Below are 25939 nucleotides of genomic sequence, written 5' to 3' on the forward strand. Positions count from 1 at the left end.
AATCTCTTAATGCTTTTGTTTCTACCTAGCTACACATTTGGCTTTCTAGTTTCTTCTCGATCTGTGGGCGTCATATTCGAAGAGATGATGTCATGATTGTTGCCTAAACCTTGCCCAGATTTGACCAACAATCATCCCATGGGTCATCCATCCATAAAACCTTTGTTTTGTTCCCATGATGTACACTCCAAGATTTCATGTAATTGAAAAGATGGATTATACAATCGTGTTTCGTTCTTATTTTGAAGGGGTGATTTCTTGCGTCATCATTCTCATCTATTTTCGTTGAAAACTACAAAAGCTTGCAAAAGCAGACAGTATAGTTACTATATTTATTTTAAATAGTTTTATTTATTTCTGTGCAATTATTTCCATATGAAATATCTGTATCGTCCTTGCATATGGGCCACAGGCCTTTAAACGAAGTAAAGTTATTGTACTTGGGCCTCAGCCAAAGTACATTTGTTTTCATTCCGTGGGAAAAAACTCTGTAAGGTATAACCATTTCTGGCTGAGACCAGGGAGGGCAAAATGTCTTGGCTTCATCTTTCTTGGCATAATAAATGGCGTAATGATGTTAACTGAATGGAAGTGCTGCTCTCAGCCAGTCTTGAATAAGTGAGATGTGAATATTAATGCTTCTCTATCTGAGTTTTTGCCACAAAATCTTCTGAATATAATCAAAATGTGCATCGAAATGCAACATTAATGCACCCTCCGTTTCCTAGGCGATGGCACGACCCTTGCTACACCCACTGGACGAGCCAAAGTGGGAGGGGTAATTTCAGTTTGGTCGAACAAGAGGGCTCGAGACCAGAATTTAACATTTAAACTTGAAACATGTTTAATCGCTGACAAGATGTGGACTAGTGTTAATCGAAGTAAAATTGTGAAAAGGAAAGGTTTTATATCCCGGACACAATGAAAAACATTACGACTGGAAACTGTACCCCCAGTTGAGCATAGTAATGCCCACAGCGATGGAGAACACTTATCCTTGAGCTGAGAAAACCAGACCATCATTTCGAAATAGAGCTGCAGATTCGAGAAGCTCGTTCAAAATAGCTAGGTACACCCCATAAAGGGGTGGTTTCGAGTTTTAGGGCAAATTTCGCCTCCTTCATATAGAAATCGTACGTTTGTTTTTCCAGGAGAGCACACCATTTGACACAAAATTTGCATGTAAAGGGGTCGCCAGTAAGCACGTGGTCAAATCTGGCATAAGAAACAATATGAAATGTTGGGTAAAGCCAGTCCAAAATAAACTGATTTGAACTTTGTGTTTTTGTAATTTATACCACTGCAGTAACATTACCTTTTTTGACAACATCACACAATGTAATACGTTTTGAAACTGAATACTCCGACGTATTCTGTGTCTCCTTTGCTAAAAAATACAGTATGCTGATTACCATGTAAGGAGATGATGACGTCAAGACAGATTTGTAGTGTGTTTGGTCCTGGATGGTGCACGAAGTTTTGTCAAGGTAGCTTGTGTATTTATTTCCTAAATGGGAGAGATTAGGGTCGATCTAAACGAAGGCCGAAGAATGTTATGATCCTCTAAGCGAGCTGAACTCTAACGCGAATGGTTGGATAATTTGGAGGATGTCTAGAATGATCTCGTCTCATTAAGATTATTTGGCGGTCAGTATTGAATTTCAACTGCGTCACAAGTTTGCGAAATGAGTATTCCGTCGAACGGTCAACGAACGATATTTTAGAAATCTGGAGACATGGCACATCGCATTTTTATTTTAATATTTTATATTTTACAAAAGATGTAAGAAGCAATGATTTTGTCGAAAATTCTGAAAAAAATATAGGAAGATTTGATCGCGAACACATTTTCACTTGGGGTCAACTAGCTCTGCGTACGATGCTGTGTGTTCCGCTACAGCTAATCGCCCCGCTCACCACAGCCCTGCAAAGACCCGTACGCGTACGTATAGGGTCGGTGACTTCAAATCCATTTTGGGACTTGACGTAAAAAGCCAAATTACTGCCGAAATTCAGCGTTCTTGGGCCCAAGTCGTATCCCAGCCTACCTCAGCTACTCGATCGCTTCCAAAAATGACAGTCTTTTATTCACTTCTCGTAAATAACCGTCGATGTCGGCAACTCTCTCGCTAGCCCTGCGTACGATGCTGTGTGTTAGCTGCAGCACATAGAATCGTACGCAGGGCTAGGGTCAACATGGGGTCGCAGCCATGTTGCCTCAAAACTTATTTCTGTCTGCACTCTAAACTCAAAAATGTCGGATATGAACCTGAAAGATCGATGCAATTTTGTCAAACTTCGGCGAAATTTCAGCATATGGACAAAATTTCATCAAGGTAAGGTAAATTTACTGAAATTTGATCGACAAATAATCCTGAGCTTGTCGACAGCTCGCCTTCTCCGGGAAGTCAAGTATCCAGCTGCTCATACACAGTTGCCCATATGGCCAGGTTTATGAGATTGTTTTCAAGCGACGGCGGCAGACCGTACGGGGCTCTGGATATGAACCTACCGCCGCGCCGGTGTAGCTGTAATAACTGTTGCGTTGTTTTTAGTGCCCACGGACGAAGTCCTGGGGGAGTTATAGGTCTGGTCATGTCAGTCCGTCCGTCCGTCCGTTCACGCAGATATCTCAGACATGCCCTGGTCAATTTCTTTCAAACTTTGCACAAGAATAGTACCCAACCCCATACAGATGCACGTCGATTTGTTTCACAATGCGATCGAATTTGGCCGTGTTAGAGGACTTTTTAGTTTACACCTCCATAGACTCCCATGTATAAGGCAGTTCTCCATAGACTTTCATGTATAAGGCCAAGAAAAATAAAAATTTAGTTTCTCATCGTATTCACATTGCCTAAAGGATGCAGTGACACAGTTTTTTGTCCCCACGGATAAAGTCCAGGGGGCTTTAATATCGATTGGGTCATATCCGTCCGTGAGTCCATCAGTGAGTCCATCGGTTCACGCAGATATCTCAGACATTTTGACAAAATATCATGTGACCTTGGTGACCTTTGACCTCAAATATACATTATTGTCCATAACTCAGTAACCACAAGTGCTACACCCTTCATATTTGGTATGATAGGACACCTTATGACATTATATATTGTACCTCATTAATGATGCGCATATCTTATTTTGAGCGAGCCAATAGAGCTAGAGGTCTGATTTTTGGTATATAGGAATAACTTAGTAATACAATTATTATGACAAAATGTGACGTGACCTCAATGACCTTTGACCTCAAATATATATATTTGTCCACAACTCAGTAACCACAAGTGCTACACCCTTCATATTTGGTATGATGGGACACCTTATGACACCACATATTGTACCTCATTAATTATTCGCATATCTAATTCTGAGCAAGCCAATAGAGCTAGATGTCCGATTTTTGGTATATAGGGATAACTATAGGGTAGAAATCTAAATATGCCCATCTAAATATTAGACATCTACCATCGAGAACAAAAGAAATTTGCTGTAATTTGAATATTTAAGGAGTTTAAGCAATTTCACTATAAATAAAGAACCCCTGCCTCAAACTCCACAAAAGTTGCTAGACATATTTTGCCGTTGTCATGCGATTGCTTCGTTTAATAACCAGTAAATCAAATGCCTAATTGACAGGAGGAAATTCAAGACCATATTTGAATAGTAGTATATATTGTCCTCAAAATTACTCTATCTCGTCCCAAGTACTCATTGCCTTCAGCAATACTGCCTTGTTATTATTATTATTATTATTATTATTATTATTATTTATTCATTTATTTATTTATTTATTTATTTATTTTAAACTTCCTGATACATGGATAATAACCGTTAAACAGTAAATATTAATGTCTGGATAGCTGAAGCACGTGAAAATACATGAAGATCAACAATTATGAAATGCAAATTGACTGCCGGAGACATCTCCCTGTTGAAGGTAGTACTATACGATTTAGCGAAGGGTCAAGCTTATGCAATTCATTATCAGTGGTTACCAAGCGTAAGTTACATTGAATATCATTTGTGATCCATGGAATGGACTTCCAATCTAACTCATAAAAGAGCAGTCATATACATGACGGTAATATAAAAATAATAATAACTCCTCAAAATATTTGTATATGGATGCCATTGCATATCTATTACCCTTCAAGACGCCATTTTAAGCCGTGATTATTACGTATAAGTGTAAATATGTAACACAATGTAACCGGCAACTACGTCATGCATTTATATATACGCGATTTGCATTGGATATTCCGAGCATTGTCAGATGAGAACTTAACATGCTCCCATTGGGCATTTAACAATCTGTGTAGTGCACAAGACTCGGATAAGTTGTTGGCCATCTTGGGATATTGAACGCTGCAACAACTGTCTTGAAAGATAAGCTCCAATGACGCACAAACGTACAAACACAAAACCGATCAGGTGCATGCACGATTTGACGTCAAACACTGGTCCTCGGTTTCAAAACAAGATTACGATATAAGAACAAACGAAAAATGCTGCAACACTGTAAATTTTAGTATAGTAGCGATTGGGTGCATATCGTATCCTCTGTTTACTTTTTACCGCCAAAAAGTGCCAGGATGTAAAGGAAAATGTAGACAATGTCGATGTAGAGATTGAGCGCGGCAAAGACGTACTCTTCGGGGGATATCTGATATCGTTTGCCACCGATCACAAGCTGTGTATCCACGGCAAGAATCTGTCAGGAAGAGAAAACAGAGACAAGTTGTAGCCAGAGAGGAAATCTGCAAAGTAGGGGTAACACACACAGGTGCTCGTGAATGAAAGACGTTCGCTGTTTCTTTCATGGTTGTGGGGCGGGCAATCGTTTGCTCCTGATTGTGTATTGAACGGGGAGCCGGTATTTTGATCTTATCAGCAGGCTGGCAAATTGATTCTTTTTATGTTTTTCTTACGACTTGGAAAGCTGGGTTGAAGCAGATAATATTTGTTTACGGGATTTTGCTGATAATGACGGCAAAAACATGCGCACAGGGAACCTTTAAAAGTGAGAAGAGGACAAACGGAGTGTTCTTTGTTGGGAGAAGGGAAACGGGTGATTTTTCTTTGGAGAATGGGGGAACCTAGTGGGAGAGATGGATATTTTTATGAGTTTATCTGGAAGGCAGTTGTAAACAGCTTTCGCTTTCTCTCGAAATTTTCATACTGTTCAAAACACGCATCTCTTTAAAATGTATCGATTCGCTGGTTGGCTACCCTCGTTCGAAGCTAGCTGAGGTAGAATGTTAACTCCTTACTTTACAAACCTTAGCCATTGTAAGGAATCTACATGTACCAACCACATATTTAAGTAACATTTAATGAAGGTAGGAAATAAGGAACGACATAAAAGATTTAAAGTTCGGTTAAAAACTTCGTTCCTCGAGTTCTGCCTGTCATCACCAATCCAGCCCTTCACATGTAAGTTTGATTTGTAATGTCAACAGGACATCATTTCTCTGAGTTTGGTTACAGTGAAAGACAAGAATAGTTTTTCCTTGATAAAAAACTTTCTGCTGTATTGGATAACATTATGTACATAAATTTAAGCGTTCAATCATAAATAACAAAACGTGAGGAGTATCTGAGTTGTTCGTAAAGCCAGTGCATCTCTAACCGCTGTTTAAAATCAGCTATACGAAAAGGACAATCTTCTGATCTTTGTTTTGAAAACTGTAGCGGCAATAACAACGCATGCGCGCTTGATACTTACGACGGTGAACACCAAAGCGCCGATTCCAGCATAGACAACCTGAAGGATCTCCGAGTAGAAGAAGATGCAGAAGAAACCGAACCAGAAGAGTGACATCAACATGACAAAGGTCACTCCAATGCAAGACGTGAAATCGTATTTGGTCTGGATGGAAAAGATCGTCACGCTCAGGCAAACACCCTGTTGATTGAAAAATACATTTACGGGCAGTCAAGTTGTAAGCTTAGTTGGCACAATAGCGACAAGCGACGATGATTTTCGTTACTCCAAGTATCAAGCGAGAGAGCCGTAAATGAAGACATATCCCGTTCATCTAATCGTCCTATAATTGTCATGATGTGTGAAACCTGAATAATGGATACTTCCGATAATTTATTCTCTGAAAAACGTATTCGACAGGAATTCATGAGAAGGGTGTAAATCCCCCCCCCCCTCTCTCTCTCTCTCTCTCTCTCTTCTCTCTCTCTCTCTCTCTCTCTCTCTCTCTCTCTCTCTGTGTCTCTGACAAGCCCTCTGAATATTTGTTCTGTTCCATAATTATTTCAATAAGCTTATACAGCGATAATTCCTACAGCTAAATGTGACCAGAAAATACATGACAACTTACGGCACAAATTCCTAAGGCGAGCAGGACAGATTTTGTTGTGTAGAAACTATAAGGAAAAATACAAAAATTTATTACGTTGTCTTGGTGCACATGTATGCGTTGAAGTATACTCGGCTTAATTTGCTGAAAGCGTACACCTCTATATATGAATGCATGGCTGATTTGAGTTCTGGGTAGCGGACCGTGTACGGTACGCGGTTTCTATAGTTTTATATATAATACGTCTTTTTTAATTTATTAAGCTGTGGGAAACTGGCAATATCTCGGCCTCATTTAATTTCCATTTATTAATTTTTCTTTTCATAATCCTCAGATAAACACTTTGTGAACCCTTACAACTTTGGGACAAAGTCGGCCAGTTATTTCACGCTCACGAACTATAGAGTGGACGATCGCTATGATTATCTGGCTTAACATACGAAACGTGTCTCCGTTTCGGCGTGCACGTTCCCCTTGATGTTTACATATGTTTATACCTGGAAGTATACACTTCTACAGAACTACAAAAAAATCTGCTTTTCAAACCACGTGAATAAGGCTAGACCTACCACTTCAAATTTAAATATCGTGAAATTTGAGTACACTTAGGGGCAACATCAAAAGTTCAACATAATAAATCTATCTTAATTGCTTAAGTTTGGCCTCAGACCCCCCCCCCCCACCCCACCTTCTAACTTAACTGACCTAAAATTGAAAAACATTGCGGACTCATACCCTGTACTAATTCTTTCAAACGACGTACCAATTGACCATTGAATTAAATAAACATAGGGCCAAAGTCCCTGAAGCTACTATAGACATGGATACAAAATAAAGTATTTACTGACTGTATGAAATTATCTCACTAAGGTCATCCTAGGGACATGTAAACCAAATACTAAAGCTGTCTGACCAGCGGATTTGAAAAAACAAGCGACTCAACAGTTGACAGAGCTCTGCTGTGTTATGTAGAGAATAACCTTTTGTGACACATGTATCATGCCGGAAAATGCCAAGAGAGTTTGACCGGTTAAGAAGGGCTTGACTACGCAGTTTCTGCGTATTCAAAGCCGCATCACGTAGTGAAAGTAATCCGCCATATGCAAATTTATAAGGTATAAATAGAAAAGGTGTCATCCGGACTATCTCTCCTCATTGCACACGGGACCAGCGACACAGCATGGCATCGTCTCAACCAGTTGCTTGCGCCAACCAAGCCTTTGTTGCTGCACACGGAGGCCCGTCTAGGGCGACTGCTGCTTCTCAACCACCCGAGAATGCTGAGAATTCCCGTGCCCGTACTGCTTTGCAAACACCACTGGGAGCCAATGACAAACAACCACGACCAGAAACGCCTAGACCCCAGATAGGGCCACAGGAGAGCCAACCTTCACAGGTGAGCATATCGTATCGTAGAGCTGGTTTGTTAGACTGTTTGATACGTTGCTTGTGTGCATGTCGCCGTCATTTCATTACTAGATAATTGCGAATTATGCAAGGAATAGCACGAGTCAGTTTTCGTTTGGCACGCTACCACCTGTTGGTACGAGTCATTCACCTGGTCTCTCCAGGGGCGCTAGCATGCCGCAAGTTTGTGTGCGCACGTGTCTAGATGCTTTCAAGTTGGAATTTCTTCGCTGATACGTTTTCCGCTTCCTTTCCCCCCTGTTTTTCATTTCTGTCACTTGGCTTGTTTGTTCATGTTCACTGCTCTTTTGCTTGCGCACGTGTAGTATTCATGTTAGCCAGCTGTCTGTGGTTTCCATGTGATACTGCAGTCTCATTTCTCTCTCTTTTGTCTTCTTTTGTGTTCATTCTACGTCATACTTGTGTTTAGTTTCTCTTTCTGTACCCTCTTTTCACCGTCCTGTTATCTTCTTTTACTTGAAGTCGCTAAGTCTGGCCAGGTAGTTAACTCGATGAGGAGTTGCTGCGAGGGTGCCGGGAGAATTGGCCAGGTAGATAACTCGATGAGGAGTTACTGCGAGGGTGCCGGGAGAATTGGCCAGGTAGATAACTCGATGAGGAGTTACTGCGAGGGTGCCATCAGTGTTTTAGCCTGTAGGGGAATACAAGCCCTTGGTGATCGAGTTATAGTAACATATAGATGGATGGTATTGTATGTGGGGAATACAGCAATAACAGATGAGAAGTTGCTGTGGGAATAACGTACAGACCTTAAGAGTGGTACTTGAGGACGTTATAGTAAGGCTAGTGCATACATTGTGGAGAAGTGGCATAAATGATTAAAAAACGACAAAAAAAACCAAAAAACAAAAACAAAAAAAAACCCAAAAAAACAAAACAAAACAAAAAAAAACAACAAAAAAAACGTATATGATAGTGATGCCAGCGGCGGGCATAGTGGGGTGCTGTGATTATGCCAAAGAAATGTGCGAGTATGCAGATGTAGAGTATACGACCATCTCGCTATGTTGTTGCGATAGTAGGTAATGTTGTCTACTATAATATTGAAATGATGTTGACGGCTGATATTTCTTGGTTGAATTTATAGGCTGACGAGATGAAGAATTTGAAGACTCAAATTCAGAAGCTTCAAGATATGGCGGAAACTGCATCCGTTGAGGACGCCCTGTCGAAAGCCATGGAATTGGCGCACACACCATTGTTGGCCTCCAGGGTTCAACTCGTCAGCGCATTAAGGGCACTGGTCGACAGAGCGACGGTTGCAGCTCATCCAAAACTGCCTAGGTTTCGGGCGGTATTAGCCCAGTTCGAGTCTAATGATTTTGGGCAGGAAGCCGGCAGGTTGTTGATTCTTCTCCTGGGAAACAAGGAAGAGGAGGAAATAGCGTCCAAGGTGTCAAAATTTATGCGCCATTCTTCAAAGCCTCCCATGTAAAGTAATACCTCCTCCTCATCCCCTTCTACAGGGAGGGTCCATAGCACCCTCGTGTACTTACCTGCACACCTCGCATTTCGAGGTCCTGTCTAGGGGCGCCCTCACAGGTAATTTTGGTTTTTTTTTCCATGTTTCGGCCTTGATCTGTTCTGTTGCAGAATACAAATGTACCATATCCATGGGAAAAGTTTATGGTGAAAAAAAATTCCGACGCCTAGAACTACCTACTATTGGGTAACTTTGGGGGTGCCCCTCGACAGGGCCTGGAGTGTAACCCCACCATTGGGGATGTAACGATGGGAAAGATGAGAGCTTCCCCAACGACATTAGCTTTTCGCTGCCCCGATGAATTCATCGCAGGAGAATTACATCGACACAGATGTAACTGGGAAACTATATGTCTACTGGTAGTCACGATCCTGTCATGGAATGGATCACTAATGGAGTCGGAGTCTCGGAGTATTTTCAACATTATAAAGGTCCATTTAAAGGAAAACTGTATGATAGTTCCACCTCACCAGCTCGTATCTTTGCCAATAATCCTGCCTGTGTAAATTTGTTGAGTTCATTTCTCAGTCAATCTCCTCTAGAATCCAAACTGGCGCTATTTCAGCTGTCGGGCAGGTCGGCATAGACCCCCACCTTTTATTGTCATGCCTATTACTGTAGAACCAAAAAAACCTAGGATGTGTATTGATATGAGATATCTTAATCTATGGATCAGAGACATCCCATTTAAGTTAGACAAGCTGATTGAAGTCTCGTGATATCTTGAACAATATGATTATCACTTTAAGTGTGACGATAAAAGTGGCTATGACAACCTTCTTATTAAGGAAGTAGATCGCAAATATTTTGGTTTTCAATGGGCAGGGCAATGGTATCTTAATAACACGCTACCGTTTGGCTGGAAGCTATCTGCGTATATCTACCATACTGTCGGTTACGCTATCACGAGTCACGCGCGTATCCTAGGTGTCCCCTGCCTACAGTACATCGACGATAGACACGGGGACCACTGAGACCGCCTATAATAGCGACACGCACAGTGATTGGTCGAATTTCGATCTCGCCGAGGCGGCAGCATACATCCTATTTAAGTTATGTATAGACACTGGCTACTTCATAGCACTAAAAAAGAGTGTACTTAGACCGCAGAAAGCCTTGGTTCTCTTAGGTATGATAGTAGATTCCGAGAGTAAAGCTTTCATCATTCCCCCGCAAAAAAAGCTCCGCTTCTTAGAGTTAGTAGAATACGCCATGGGTGAGAGTGTGATACCAATTCCTTTGTTGCAAAAATCATGGGGAAATGTATTTCTTTCAGTCTGGCAATTCCATGCGCTCGGATCTTTATCAGGCAAATGGCCTTTGCTCTATCGAAAGCGCAAAAATTTCGCTAAGAACACTATCAACATTCGTATCGGTACCCCACTCAGGAAAGAACTAGACGAGTGGCGCAATTTGATTAAATGTGTAAGTCAATTTCCCTGGCGTGACGAGAAACATGCAATAATTACGGCATACACAGGCGCGAGCTCTTACAAGTGGGGAGCGATTCTACAAACTAGCCCGGTTCAGTCGACGTCAATAGGAGATAGTTGGGAATTAGAATGGAGGAATAGACCAATAGTGGAAAAAGAAGCAGAAGCCCTTGTTAGAGCGCTAGTAACATTCGGCCAGCAACTGAAAAATGTACGATTGAACGTTTGTTCAGACTCCGCTACCCTCATGTATGCGTGGAATTCTGGTTACCCGGGCTCCAAATCTCAACAACTAAATAAGATACTGAAAGAGATCTTTTACCTGTGCTTAGAACACAATATATCTCTCGATATATCTGGATGTGTGGGGCGAACAATACAAACCTTGAAAACTGCAAAGTCTGCAAAACCAAGACTCCACAGTTTCTTTGCCAAACAACTGACACTTGTGATAGTAGTAATACTGATCCCGGCGTCGAAGCTATAGACCAGCGATTGGAAGAAGTGTTAGGTACTCGTTCCGCTCATGAAATACAAAAAGACCGTTTTGTACAGCAATTTGAACTTTTTTAGTTAACCTTTACTGAACCGAAAACGGTTTTAACTGCCTCCCCCCATGATGTTTTGCGATTTCTAGTCTATAAAGATAAGGATGCCAAGTCACAGGTACATATAGTGACCTGCCCATACTTAGGGCGTACGGGTATGCAGCAGTGCTCCTACCCCAAAAGGTTGCGTGTTAACACCATAAAAAACATGGTTTCAAAATTTAAAACATTTTACCAGGCCCTAGCAAGTGGCGTTGACAAACGTACACCCAATCCAGCCGATTCATACATAATTGATAGATATGTAAAGAAAATAGCCGAAAGCAAGCAAAAGCCCTGGTCTCGCCAAAGCAAGCTACGCTTTATTTATTAATAAGATGAAACTTGTATTTGAACATATACTTCAAAAGATAATGCTTGCAAAATCGCCCACACAGTTATATATATTAGCCAGAGACATGGCCTTTTTCAAGATGTTGTCTTTTTCTGGAGACAGGGCACACGACCTAGGCCACGTGAAAACCCAAGAAATTTTGAGATTTCCTGACGATTCTGGTTTACTCTTTAATCATACATTTGGAAAGACGCTAAGAGGCGACTCCACAAATTTATTTGCTATTAAAAGATGTTCCGACTTAGTCATGTGCCCTGTCAATTCGTTGGAAGCGTATATCGCTTTAGCCAGCAGCCTGGGCATTAATATTCTCACTGGTTATCTCTTCCGGCCAACCGCCCAACAAGGAACAATAGAAATGAAACCAATGTCTTCCCAATTAATATATTATAGGCTGAAATCATATTTACAGGAGGTTGGTATTAATGCAGGAGAAACACCGCATGGCTGTCGAAGCGCATGCGCCATCTCACTTGCCATGACGGGTAGAGACATATACGCCCTCATGGAGCATGTTAGCTGGAAGGCGGAAGAGACAGCTAGGTACTACATGAAGCTTTCAAAAGTTACACAACTCGGCGCACCAGCAGACAAACTCGTAAATTTAGTAGAAACATCAGGCAGTATTACAGACACATATAAGCATATGGATGAACTTGTCCGTTTCCACAAGGCTTTCGAGTAAAGGGCCTATATTATAATCTATACAGAGGATGTTACTAATGAATATACAGATATTAGTTAGGTTGGTAAAGCTAAGTGTGTACTCCATATCATATAGATGAATAATAAACATCTTGAAACATGCGTATCGGATCTCGCTGTTTTTCTTCCCGGTACGTTATTAGTGATTGGGATTGGGATTCTTTTAAGGTATGGGTATTAACGGGAGCAGAATAATATGATGCGTAGAGCATCAGGGAGCAAACCAGAATTTCGACCCAATCCTAACAATGGCTATATCCCTGAGCGAAGTGATAAGGCTTTAAATATATAGTTATTCAAAGCCGCATCACGTAGTGAAAGTAATCCGCCATATGCAAATTTATAAGGTATAAATAGAAAAGGTGTCATCCGGACTATCTCTCCTCATTGCAAACGGGGAGAAGGCGACACAGAAGTAGGCTAAGACCCGATGGTGTAGAGGAGATACGGAGAGGGGCGGCGGTCTCCCGCCCACCCCCCACCCCATGTATATATTGCTTCGCCACGGATAAGCAAACCAGAATTTCGACCCAATCCTAACAATGGCTATATCCCTGAGCGAAGTGATAAGGCTTTAAATATATAGTTAGTGAAGCTTCATTACGTATTCATGGTGACTCCTGGCCAGCTGTCAATAACTTTGGGGGCTTTTGTCTTTTGGCCTGCTTAGCATATGCATCGTTGGACACGACCTGCCAATCACCCAGGTAGTCAATTAAACTATTAATTGACTGTTTACCGACCCAATTAACACTATCCAGCAGTATCAGTCATATTTTAATCGCGTGGCCCGGGTGGGCACAACGTAGGAACGCGTGTATTTCTATGTGTACGTTTCACTTGTGGTGTTGTTTGTACCATCGTGTGTTTAAAGTCCGTGTTTCACCTACAGCATTACCTTCAAGGTGACAGGCTTACTATTAATGTTCAGTATCATTGCACCGAGTTCTGCCCACGGTGAAAACCACCTGTTTTGCCTACTAATTACTGCCCGTCGCTGCCCGTCCTGAATGTAGCCTATCTATAGCTACAGTAATCACATAAATCATTTATCAGTTTTGATATATACTCCTGAATTGTAAGTTTGATCAAAATCGAGACCACATTCAAGGGCTATGCAGACTGTCCATGTACGCACACACAGTGACAAGAAGGCGGCAAACACCTACTCACCAAGCACATCGAATCGGCGAAAAGAAGCATAAAAAAGCTAGGCTCATCGCCAAAACAAACGCGCCAAGCGCTAACAAAAACCCATACCAAGCGGCCCTTTTCAGGGCCACCAAATACTCCAAAAAGGGAACTACCAAAAAATACGATAAAATGACATAGAACACACAAACACTTAAAAGAAATAACAAAAATCGTACACATAACAAACAACTGAAACACAACATTAAATACAAAATAAACAATCACAGTAACGTAACAGAAAACATGGCCGTGGAAATAAATCAGCTATTTCCAAAGAAAAGCCGACAACAACATGAAATTCAACAACAACCTATCACCGCTCAAACTATGAAACTCCGAAAAATAGTACTAGGCAAAAGCCTTAAAATTCATTCGGACACCAACAAAACCAAACAGAATAAAACCACCTCAGGATTTCAACAAATAAAGTCGTATAATGTGACTACGCTACACCGTGAGACACAAACAATCGCAACAACACCAATTCAAAGAAAAGTCAAATTGGACTCCACGAACAACAAAAAAACAAAAACTTGAAAGCTATCTGAAGCTTCTAAACTCGCACTTCTAGAGATACCCTTTCAAACAAGGAAACAAAACATGTCGCGTGCCAAAAGAATCGCGATAAACCAGCTTGCAAACATTGGACAAATTTTGGGAAAATAACCCTTCGACAAGGGTCGGGTTTTCGTTATTGTCAACACAAACGATTACGTACTCGAATGCGAAAGGCAATTACGTAACACTCAGTATTATACACAACATGGAGGTAGTAGAGAGTCTCTACTACCTCCATGTACACAACAAGCCAGAACAAACAGTAAACAAAGTAAACGAACTATTAATTAAAATGTACGAGAACAAGCACATCAACCAGGATACTTGTAAGTATCTTGATCCAATAAACATAAAATCCGTACCCCGCAGTGGTACTTATTGCCTAAAAATTCACAAACCTCCGCAAAAATCTAAAAGACACACCAGTCAAAACAAAATTTACCGAAGTAAAGAAATATAGAACAAACAAACCGAACCACCAAACGGACTCACAACGTGACCAAAATTAATATACTTGCCTCGCTAATCGGAAAGCAAGACCACTAAAATGCATTAAAATAAATTTTCACAAACACAAACTAAGGAAAGAATCTACACTGCGACTGATGAGAAACCACACTCGGGTTTCGAAACGCAAGCGTCAAAGGGCGACTCTATCAACTTTTGTAACAACATAGGTCCGGCTGCGTCTCGCCATAAGCTTTCCTCACACCATGGAGGTACCTCAATGCTAACACAAACAAAACATTACCGTACACACTAATCCAAACTTCTCTACAAATATCCAAAGCGAAACAAACATTTCATTAACACAAACAATCGGATAAGAATGTAGGAACACATTTTCGAAACGAATCAAACACAAACTCGACACAAAAACATTTAGGATAGTTAGGTGGGGAGCCTGTTTCACATTTTTTACATCTCGCTATACTGTCTATGATTCTAAAAATAAGTCATCTGCCACTTTTTCTGTATACGCGGTTTGGCAAAACTCATCTCTTTAATCGAAAGTCGGGCGATTTCATGGTTCTTTGGGGCACTTAAGTGTACGTCGAGCTTAAGGAATGTAGTTACATTCGCGATGTTTTATTCGAAAATTATTTATTCCTTCAAGGGCAAATGCACATAATTTATGCTGTTGGAAATACTGGCCGCTCATAAACAAGACAATAAACTCAATATATGTGCATCTTTACTTATATTGTCAAAGTACCACCGACACCCACAAAAAACCAAATGGTTCAGTCCAGGTATTTGCAACTCTGCCATCCGACTGGTCAACAGGAAATCAACCATAGGTGTCTTTTGGCACGCGTACACGCCAGTCACCTAGGCGACGGTAATCTGCACCACTTATCACCATCGGGAAGGTACTCCTCCCCATATACCACTGGTGATCCCACCCTCAAGGCACTGCGTCATTCGACCAAGCATTGTTATTGTAATTTCCTGCATAAAATTAACAGCGAGGTCAACCGGTCAAACTCTCTTGGCATTTTCTCTCATGTTGATGAAGAAGGTGGATATCTCTGATAGCTCATTTCAGGATGGCCTGACCAAAAATGGAAAAAATTCTGTAACATTACAGATTTGCACATTTCATCAGACTATATTAGTCAATAATAGCAAATAAACAAGAGTTGATTACATTCTAATTAAAGTAAACAAGACTTGCTTAAATCAAGATTTATGTCATAAAAAACAGCATATCTGTCAGGTTATAAAGAATCTTGAGCTGGTTATCTTTTAATATCAGTATTTTTATCCTATTAACCAAGCACATTTTAACTTTCAAATTAACATTGTAAGTAAGTTCTGTTGAATAAGTTGAGACTGTACGTACTCAGAGAAAGCACACTGAGGAGACAAATGTTTGAAACTTAAGAATTTCAAGGTCATCAAAAGCATTATAAGGAATCATGTTACACTTTCACTGCACTATTTACACAGATTGCATAATTGCTATAAATAGCACATGAGGAATCTTACAGCCGGCAGCCCAGCTTTACCATAAAAACCCTATCACTTTGATCACTCTTTTAATTGACCACTCTATTTTTTTCCTCAAAAAGTAATCTTATTTTATCCTTACCAAGTCAACCATAAATGGAAATTAGAACTTTCTCTATCTCTATTTATTTGACCATCCTATCATGACAAACTATTATGAGCAATTTCTTTTAGATAACATAAATGGTGGTTCAGAATATATCAAAGTTGGGATTCAGGAAAGTTGCCTTTACATGTTTCAATCCTCCAAGATGGTAAGCATTTCACTATGAACTGTCAAAAAAGTTGAACTTTCTGATAATTCCACACTAAAATTATTTTGGCTTTGATGATTTCCTAATTAATTCAATTATTTAAAATCATATTAATTATTTTTTTCTGGTGAATTGATAGGGTTTATACAGTATAAGAATTACATACAATGTAAGTCAAATTTTGACCAAAAATGACAAAAAATTCCTTAAAAATACACATTTGCATATTTCATCACAATTTGAACAAATCTAAGTTGGGTTATCCCTAGGGACCTGTATACCAACTAACAAAGCTGTCTGACCAGCTGTTATGAAGAAGAAGATTTGTTACCAAAAACAACTTTTTGGCATTAATTTGCCTATTTCAACAATATCAAAAAATTAAAAAAACTAGTTTCTCAAAATCATATTTTTCATCTACACAACAAATATCAAATCAGTAAGTACTGCGGTTCTCAAGATATTTGAGTGGACGGACGCCTCACAAACGGACATACATACATACATACATACATACATACATACATACATACATACATACATACATACAGACTGACGACGGACGCCGGACGGATACCCATCCCAATAGCTTCTATAGACTATAGTCTATAGTAGCTAAAAATTGAAAACCATTATAAAGTAACAGAAATACGGGTGACTGGATCGGTTTTAGCATACAAAAAACATCCTTGAAATCGTAAAATTTGCCAAAAAGACGTTAAATCGTTTTTGACTGCACAGAAATTAATTTGGCCAAAAACCCCCACCCCTAAACTTAAGCAATTAAGTTTTTTTTCAAACATCGATCTTTTGACGTCGCCCCTTACCTCGATATGGTACCAACCATATAGGACAGCGCCAACGTCTGCAACCGAACAAAATGGTTGACAAAACTTCGCATTATTGTAACACTACGATCAGGGGGAAGACATGAGCAATGTTTCTGAAATAAGTCAACTATTTGGGGACAAGTAACATGCGTCTTGAAGATGAAAGCTTTCGACTTTTCCTTTTCATCAGCTGCGGAAAGTTTGAAATGAGTTCCTAATTTAAAACAACATATAATGTAAGGTATGCAAGTTGGTTTTGAAATTGTCAGAGCGAACTGCCTAGTGACCGATTCCTGATACTTTAAATTTTCAACGAAAATGAGATACTTTAGATCGTATTTTATCATTACTTCTAAAGTATAAAGTGTAGAAATGATAAAAATGTGATTTCGAGCCAGTCATATTCATTATAATATCGTCGGTGTCATTTCCATATTTCTTTGTTTCGGACACCGAAGAAAACTTGCGACTTCCGTAATTTGTAGCTCTTATCTCAGATGGCGATATTTCGTAGAAAATTTGTCTTTTCGTTGCTGAACTTACTCGAATTGATGCACCTCTTGTGGTGGTTTGAATATTGAGGGCGTTTAGTCTCATGATGTTCCTTAATTTGGAAACCACTTTATGTAAAACAGAACAACAAAACCAAAAGAATGTGCTCGACAGGGATATACTTACAAATAATGCCAACATGATGATATTCGTCGGAAACTTTCGTCTCATTTCGTTACAGCATGACAACGCGATTAGGCTAACAATAAACACGCCGCTGAAAAAAAAGTTGAATTAATCATTTTGTTTGTTATGTTTTCGTTTTATGCATGTAGTTTATTTCAATGAAAATATATAGCATAAATGATAGACCTAGAAATTCATAATAATACATATTTTACACCGGAACTGCACATGTTCTTTTTTGTTGCTGGTCTTGTTATAATCCCGTTATCACATGGTTATCACATGGGTATCACATGGTTATCTATAAAATCAAGTCACAGCCATAGAAATCGAAAATGTATAGGAAAGACCAAGGATAAATTATTGTTAGTATTACAGTAACACTAGCTGTAACAATTTGGCAGAAAGTACTTGTCTCGCAAAGTTAGACCTGCTCCAAGTCTGTGGGCATGTAAGTATCAAAACATAATAAATTGAAGGACTAAACATCAGCAGACTGTCGCGCTAATGGTAGGCCGCAGGCTGTTCGTATATCGTGATGTGAACGCCTTGGCCAGGCAGTAATGCGCAGCTGCCGAGAAAAGCCAGGCGACTGGGGGCCAGTCTATTGCAGTCTACTGATGAAAAATGCGGGAAAATAGATGGAAAGTTACAGGTAATGGAGCTGGCTGTGAATGAGAGCAGTGATAAATAAAAATTGCGACAAAATGCTCGTAAGACTGTAATTTTAATCACACTTACTATGACGACCAATATATTGCCGGTTGTTGCACGACGAACTGGTTGACTGGCTCGCTAAAGATAGTAAAATGTGTTCATGGATAGATAGATAGATAGATAGAAAGATAGATAGATAGATAGATAGATAGATAGATAGATATTAGTACAACGTACAAATATTTTAGTGAACTACTTTCCATACATGTTTATTTTTTATCTGTCATTTCTTGACTCGTGACTACGCACATACGGAGGTTTAATTCATGATAGCAATTTGTCACGAGGCGTTTTGGATCAAGATGTGCGAAACACCAAGCTTCGAAAATCAGAATTATGTGTTGTCAATATAGGGTAATAAAGGAATATATAAACAACAATTTTGATAGAGTAATTTTCAGTTTATACGCTCAATACTTACCAGAATACGAAGAGACAAACGATTCCGAATGTAAACATTAATTGGACCATGAGAATCAGGTACACCTGTTCATGAAACAAAAAACCCACTTCAATTAGGTGGTTTATTAGAGGGGTCGGCTCCTCATCTGAAGTTCTTACAACACCTGGAACTTACAGAAATTCTTACGATCGCAGGGTATTTGTAGCATATGTGACTTATTGTGTGGAGATTTTGTCTGGCCGATGAAACACGTGTTGTGAAGGTCTGTCGTGAATGCATATATCAGTCCATTGCTGGCGTCAGCAAGGAGGTATAGGAATTGAATCGATCGTCTGCCAGCACAGTCCGATCAAAGTAATGCATCTGCAAGTTTTTTAATAAACTTTCCATGAAACAAATCTAAAGATATGTTCGTAGATTTATGTACTTCTCCTTATATCGGTTTTCCAGACATTTTGTTGAGTTTCGGCACCTCATGAAAAGGAAATCAATCAAAAAATAACGATTTATACTCAAAATGGTATTGTTTCTTACTACGCAACCTCTGTCAGGAACAGAGTTGTCAGCTAGATTCCACATAGGTAGCAATATGCTCACAGAAAAGCAAACGTCAACTGTACAGCAAAGTGTCCATGGAGAGAGAGAGAGAGAGAGAGAGAGAGAGAGAGAGAGAGAGAGAGAGAGAGAGAGAGAGAGAGAGAGAGAGAGAGAGAGAGAGAGACTCAGACCTTTCTGATGAATGCCTGTCTGATTCGTTTATCCGAGAATGAAGATACTGAAGTAAATCCGCCACTTTCTGCATCGTCGGTAATGTAATCCTCCGTTGGTTGTGGCATGGCTCCTGGATATGTGGTGGTCGTTGTAGTTACATTGGTTGGCGGTTCATCCCACACTTGATAGGTGGCGCCTGAAATCGAACGTGAAAGGAGGATAACCATGAAGAATATTGGTCACATGCGTGGACCTGAATTTCGTCAGCGAAAACTTTTGTACGACATAAAAGGAAGTAATCGTCTCCCTCCTTTGAAATTTTAGCTTAGTCGTTTCCATCGTGAACATTTTAGGTTGTGCCGTTTCCCGATGCCTTGACAAGTACGATACCCATGACAAATACAAATTTGTTACATGAAAGTGAAATAATGTATAAAAGCATTCTACGCCTAATCTTTATCGTTTGTAAGATCATTACTTATAATTCCTTATATCTTAACAGATTATTTGCACACACACACACACACACACACACACACACACACACAGACATACAACAATCTATCGTGTATGCAGTGAGGAATTCTCACGTATCTCCCCGTACAAGGATAGTAGCTAAAACACGCATTCGATATTGTCGGCTACCAGGTTAAGTAGAGAAAAGTATGGACAGAAAGACGGGTACGGATTTCTCGCTCACCGTACTCGGCTGAATATGGCGGTGGTTTGGCTGTGCCATACTGGGGAGTTGGATATTGGCTTGCTTGCTGGTCCCCGGCAAGTGGAGTTGCAGCCACAGTCGCTGAGTATGCAGGGGGCGCTGCCTCCTCGGCCTCCTGTTGGCTTGGCAACTGGGAGTAGCCCTTTGACGTCATCGCGTTGTTCGGCAGGTGAGCTTCTGTGGAACCGTTGTAATCATGAGAAACAAAAAGCAATGACATTTTTATAAAGTATGTTAATGGTACTTAAACCTGTGCGCCAGTAACTCTTATATGCACTCAGAAAAGAAAAGTTTTCTTGGTGGAGGCTATGGTAGATTTTGGTGTATACCTACGGTTGGTCGCGTTTGTGTCGTCATACAAATTTGAAGCAGCTCCTAAGATATAGATTCGCCTCGTCTATTAAAAATACCGTCAATGAGGCTGTACCTTCTCTAATGTGTGGCCAGGTCAGGTACTTGGTTGTTGGCATGGAGTTGTTGGTAAATAGTTGATGATGTAGGGGCATGAGGTGGGATATGGACCCAAAGAACCCAAAAGATGATTAAATACATCAATCAAAAAAATTCTAAGCTACAGTATAAACTGCCTAAAGATAGATAGTTCAATGTGGAAAAAAGTTAAACAATTCAGAAATAAGAATTAACAGTCCAAAATAGTAATGACGCACTTCCTTACTGACCTGAGTGCATGTGAAATACACAACCTGGCATCTGTAAATTAAATGTATACCAAGTGATCATTTCCAGTCACTTTTAACTGTTTTTAATGGATTTTCCAAAGAGTCCTGTGGAAATGATGAAAAACGCCTATCTGGTCTTGTGTTTGTATAACCTCATGGCTGATAATTGTCATAGTATTGAAAAAAAATTGAAAGTGAAGAAATTACTGTTTTTAATAGGCATATTTTCCTTGAAATACATGACCGTGTAAAGAATATATGCTAAAAGTGTTTAAGAGTAAATTTCTTTTCAAAAAATAATTTAATTTGTGACAAAGGATTTTTATTCTTTGAGTTTACAAATTCAAACATTGCAATTTGTTCAATCATCTTGTGCAGTGCAAAATTTATAAAATGACTGAAAAACAAAAAAAATTGGCAGAATTACAGTCTTTGTGATGTAAAATTATGGGTTGACATCACGATAACTGTTAATCTGTTTGAAGTACTAATATACTATAATTTAAAAAAGAAAAATTCATGCAGAAACGGTAAAATATATTGTCATGTAGTGTTAATTTTGACTTTACATCAAAATATGCCTTTGCTGGATACCAAATATATAGGGCGAAATATCAGCCATGTTCAGCAAAATCCACACAACAGCATCGATCCTTTTCTAATTTGATTTGATTTGCTTATGTTATCCTTGTATGACAGTCAGTACAATATGGAACTTGAACACAACACAGTGAATAAGTATGCTGTAAATGAAATGGTGTGGCTGCATCCACATGCAGCAATAGGAGTGCCTTTGTCTCTCACCCCTCATTTCCAACCTGTCCCATCCCCGAAAAAATAGTTTGGTCTTATATTTATAATGTTAATAATTTAAATATTTGTTAAAATGTGCGCATCTCAAAAACTTTTGATCATAAACATTTTCATTGTTTTTTATAGCTGACCAATCAGTTAACCTGTTTATTTTGAATATTTGCACATTTTTCCTCAGTATTTGACATTTTCTGAATACCTTCTTATTCAGTTTGTCATTTTCTAAAAGTTTAAATGCTCCATTGTGTGGTCAAGCTTTCCACAAGCATCAAATGTGGTACTTCATATAGGAGGGTCTGCCTCTAGAGGGCGGGCATCATGAACACTCCTGTGTTTGTTGGTTAATTCCTCCACGTAAACTTCTGATTGTACTGTAAACATTGAACATGGCCGACGTCCGATTTTCCTGTCTAAAACTTTCACTCATTTTCGTTCATATGACTCTGAAACTCCAGGAAACGATTGGGAAGAAAGGGTTATCTTGAAATATTGAGGTACTCGCCGATATTTTGCAAAATTAAATGAGAAAAAATGCAAGGAAAATGCCGACAGGCTTACACAATGACAGTTTTCAGACTCGGAGGCATATGATCATCTCTGCAGATTATGCAACAGGCCCAGATCACGTGAGGCCATGAGGGGATATCCACGCAACTCAGTACCAAACCAAACACTAGCGCTCACAGAGTGAGCAAACACAAAGTGAGTACCCCTAACGTCAGCTCAGTAGTCTGTAATAGATTGTAGTCAACTAAGAAACCTTGGAGAAAGGCTTAACACTGTGGCTATGCCGCTAAGTCCCTTTTGATTTTTGTCATAGCTCAAAGTCGTTCTCCCACACCTCAACCTGAGCCATGAACACCCCCACCAGTTTATGATATGACCCATCACAATGGCATGACGTCAACGGATCTTGACAGACGGAAGTCTTGACAGACGGAAGTTCTTGACAGCAGCATATTGGTTTTCAACTCTAATACCTTCTCTGTCTATAGTATAAATAGACACGAGAAGGTAAAAACGACGTGTAAACACACGAAAATCACTTTTAAGTTTTGCACCTGAACCCGAAAAGTAAGTCAACTCCCAATCTGGGCCCAACCAGGCATTCTAGTTTGACAACTCTTGGAAGTAACTCCGGGGCTAATTTTGCACTCGTATTTGGCGATGCCGATGGAAACCACAAGAATCTGTCGACCTGTATGTAACATTGCCGGCATAGATGTGCACAGAATGTCAATTAATAACTCTCCATTACATTGCCAAGGTACGTGGCACAGCGTCCTTTGTACAGCTACATCGGTTCTCCGAAGAAAGAACCGCTTTAAGTTCCAGTCTTGCATACTTTGGGACCATGAGAATAATCATTTCAGGAGTATAGCGTAAATGCGCCACCATCAGGACCATGCGGTATTTACTTCCTACCAAAAATCGCCTTAAAGTCAAAAGTATGCTTAAATCCCAACATTATTTTTCCAGTGATCGTCATGATATAACAGTCGGGGATATTCCAATAAATGTTGGCAGTAGCATTGCCATAGTTCGGTCGGCCTGGAACGCGGAGGTCCACAGTGAGGAAAATCACCCCTGACTCTTGTGATTAATTTTTAGACATGTTTTACAGTAACCCTTTCATGACTCGACGAAAGTCATTGCCTCTCAACCTTAAGGTAGTATGCGCCTCGAAAGTGAAAGACTTAAACTTTTGTTGAAACTTTCCTCAAGGAATAGTTCAATCATTCTCTTTCAAATCAAGAATAAAATTCGGGGGTCACCGTGCAAATTTTGGTACTGCAGAAACAAATTACTCAAGATTTACCGGTATGTGAAATTCAAAATGGCCGCCATCCCTGTGTTAAACCCTGGAGAAAAAATAAAATTTTCGATTTTCGAAAAACTAAGCTGATGAAAAGTTTTCTTACACCATGAACTTTACATGAACCCCCACAAGTGGTAAATCAGAAAATAATTGAAAAAGTTTTAGAGTCCAAATATCTGTCCCTGAGGCGCATTCTACCTTTGAAGTGCTATGGTTGGAAACTATGATTGGAACTGCCCAAAATCACGATAATTTAGTGAACATAGATCACTGATAGTTCAAAGCGGCAGTCATCAGTTCCCGGTTCTCTAAATAGCGCTAGCGCTACTGATAGGATGTAAGTAAGACGTGTAAAGCACAGTTACGAGTGTTTTAGGTACATAGCGGCCGGCGCCTATTATTCTATGCATATTACGCGGCGGCCGCTATGTATCTAAACACTCATAACTGTGGTGTAAAGTTAATCGACGTGTTTAGAGATAATGCTGATAAGGAATATGTCCCCTTAAACCGCAGACAGGTTTTTGAAGTCAACATTTCAAAAGGATGGCATAATTCATTCCATTACACTACCATGAAATGTGTTTGCGTTGTACGCTAATCAAAAACACCATTGCCCAAGAGGCAAAGAATATCGTTTTACAAATTGCAATGAGCAACCCCTCTCATCAAGGAGTCGTGAGGTTGCCGATTGCATGCGTTCATGGAAGGAAGACACCAAAAAACTAGCACTGCGTGCCAGCATAGACACTAGAAGCGAGAGGCTACGGCGGTTTGTTTACTGGCTACGCCTCCCACAACAAGCACACGACCCTGCCAAGCAGAGCCACTCTGAACATTTGCAAAAATTGATACCTCCAGGCAAATTCTGCATTATTACAGGTACATTAGACCCCACGGTTTTAAGAATGTACTTATTTCCGCGGTGTTCCATAGGTATTAAGTGTAACGGGACAGGTCGAAGGGGAGCGCTACATGGTCAGGATGGTGTATAACCTTACATACATGCGACACTGGTAAAAGGTCATATAAAAGCTTATCCTGGGATCTATATTTACATGGGGGCCCACAGTACCGAAGCGACTAAGCTTTCATAGCCATTTGGTTGGCTGAAACCTATTGTTCTTATTGAATTATACCCTTAACATCCAATCAAGTAGAGAATAGCCCTAGTTTCAGACTCCTTCAAAAGCTGCTAATAATGACAATCTACCAATCAGGTATAGCCTACCCAGCCGCTGCAGGTTGTCAGTTCACGCACAGGAAGCGAGACTTAAACGTTATTGCGTATACAGATAACTGAACACGTCAGCACAATTGTTCGGTAGAACATGACAACAATATACCTGTTATGCCTTCCACACAGTGCGCACTGAAGTAACAGATACGGACCGTGCATGTTGTATTAACATAAAAGTGAAAGTAGGTCGCCAACATGAAAAACGCGCCATAGTGTATATACAGAGTCTAGAGTCGAGGAAACCAAACCGTGGCTAGCCATAGAACTGTAAACACACTTAACTATCAGATCTTGACAGAGAGACGTTTCAGGGTCTGATCCATATACCACTGGGGATTATACATGAGCAACAAACACCTCTCATTTCATTTGTCACGTCAACGTAGCAACAGGTGAACTTACCGTTCGATTTAACGCGAGGCTGGATTCAGGGGAACGCTACGGGTTAAAATGTCATGATATAGGGGCATGTCATCCTTGTGTCATCATTGTCACATGACGCGATTACAAAGTGGGGAATTTTACATGTCCCGGATAAGACTAGGTTACATACCGGGGGGCGTTCCTGTTGATTATTAATTTGTTTGCGTGGGCGCCGTTTTGCTCTCACAGCGTTTTAATAGCATGATGGTATCGATTAGGGTATGCGCTGGCTGACTGGGCGTAAATAGGACTAAAAAATATTACATTAATATCATAATTATGAAATATGAATATCATCAAGAAAAAACGATTTAGTAATTTAGTCTTGGTTTATCTGCCTTTCTGCACTACAGTACTTGAAAAATCATTGCATGGGTAGGGATCACACTTGACATGGCCGTCGCATACTCACTTTTGACCCTAGATATACACGAATACGAACCTCCATATTGGCCTCAAAACCAAAATACAAGTACTCAAAATTTGCCAAGTGGATGTATTTTGCCAAAATAATAAGGAGAATATTACAAAATTTCTGCATATACGCCGGTTGTCGTGACGTAGAACGACCAGATGACAA

General features: G+C 40.0%; 2 protein-coding genes across 2 annotated transcripts; one reads left to right on the forward strand and one right to left on the reverse strand.

The window, feature by feature from the left end:
• Positions 1-3806: 3806 nt before the first annotated feature.
• LOC139117049 (protein lifeguard 2-like) lies at positions 3807-25461 on the reverse strand. The gene is made up of 10 exons (XM_070679869.1): positions 25339-25461; positions 20364-20561; positions 19681-19859; positions 18971-19035; positions 18574-18627; positions 17833-17923; positions 17152-17189; positions 6336-6381; positions 5729-5908; positions 3807-4714 (listed from the first exon to the last, which is right to left on the reverse strand). Exons 2-10 carry the CDS (start codon positions 20536-20538, stop codon positions 4568-4570), a joined length of 975 nt encoding a protein of 324 aa, XP_070535970.1. The 5' UTR covers positions 20539-20561; positions 25339-25461; the 3' UTR covers positions 3807-4567.
• LOC139117048 (uncharacterized) lies at positions 7388-9385 on the forward strand. Its single transcript, XM_070679868.1, has 2 exons — positions 7388-7710; positions 8830-9385. Exons 1-2 carry the CDS (start codon positions 7495-7497, stop codon positions 9175-9177), a joined length of 564 nt encoding a protein of 187 aa, XP_070535969.1. The 5' UTR covers positions 7388-7494; the 3' UTR covers positions 9178-9385.
• Positions 25462-25939: the final 478 nt, after the last annotated feature.

The sequence above is a fragment of the Ptychodera flava genome, chromosome 18, assembly GCF_041260155.1.
Source record: "Ptychodera flava strain L36383 chromosome 18, AS_Pfla_20210202, whole genome shotgun sequence".
Lineage (NCBI taxonomy): Eukaryota > Metazoa > Hemichordata > Enteropneusta > Ptychoderidae > Ptychodera > Ptychodera flava.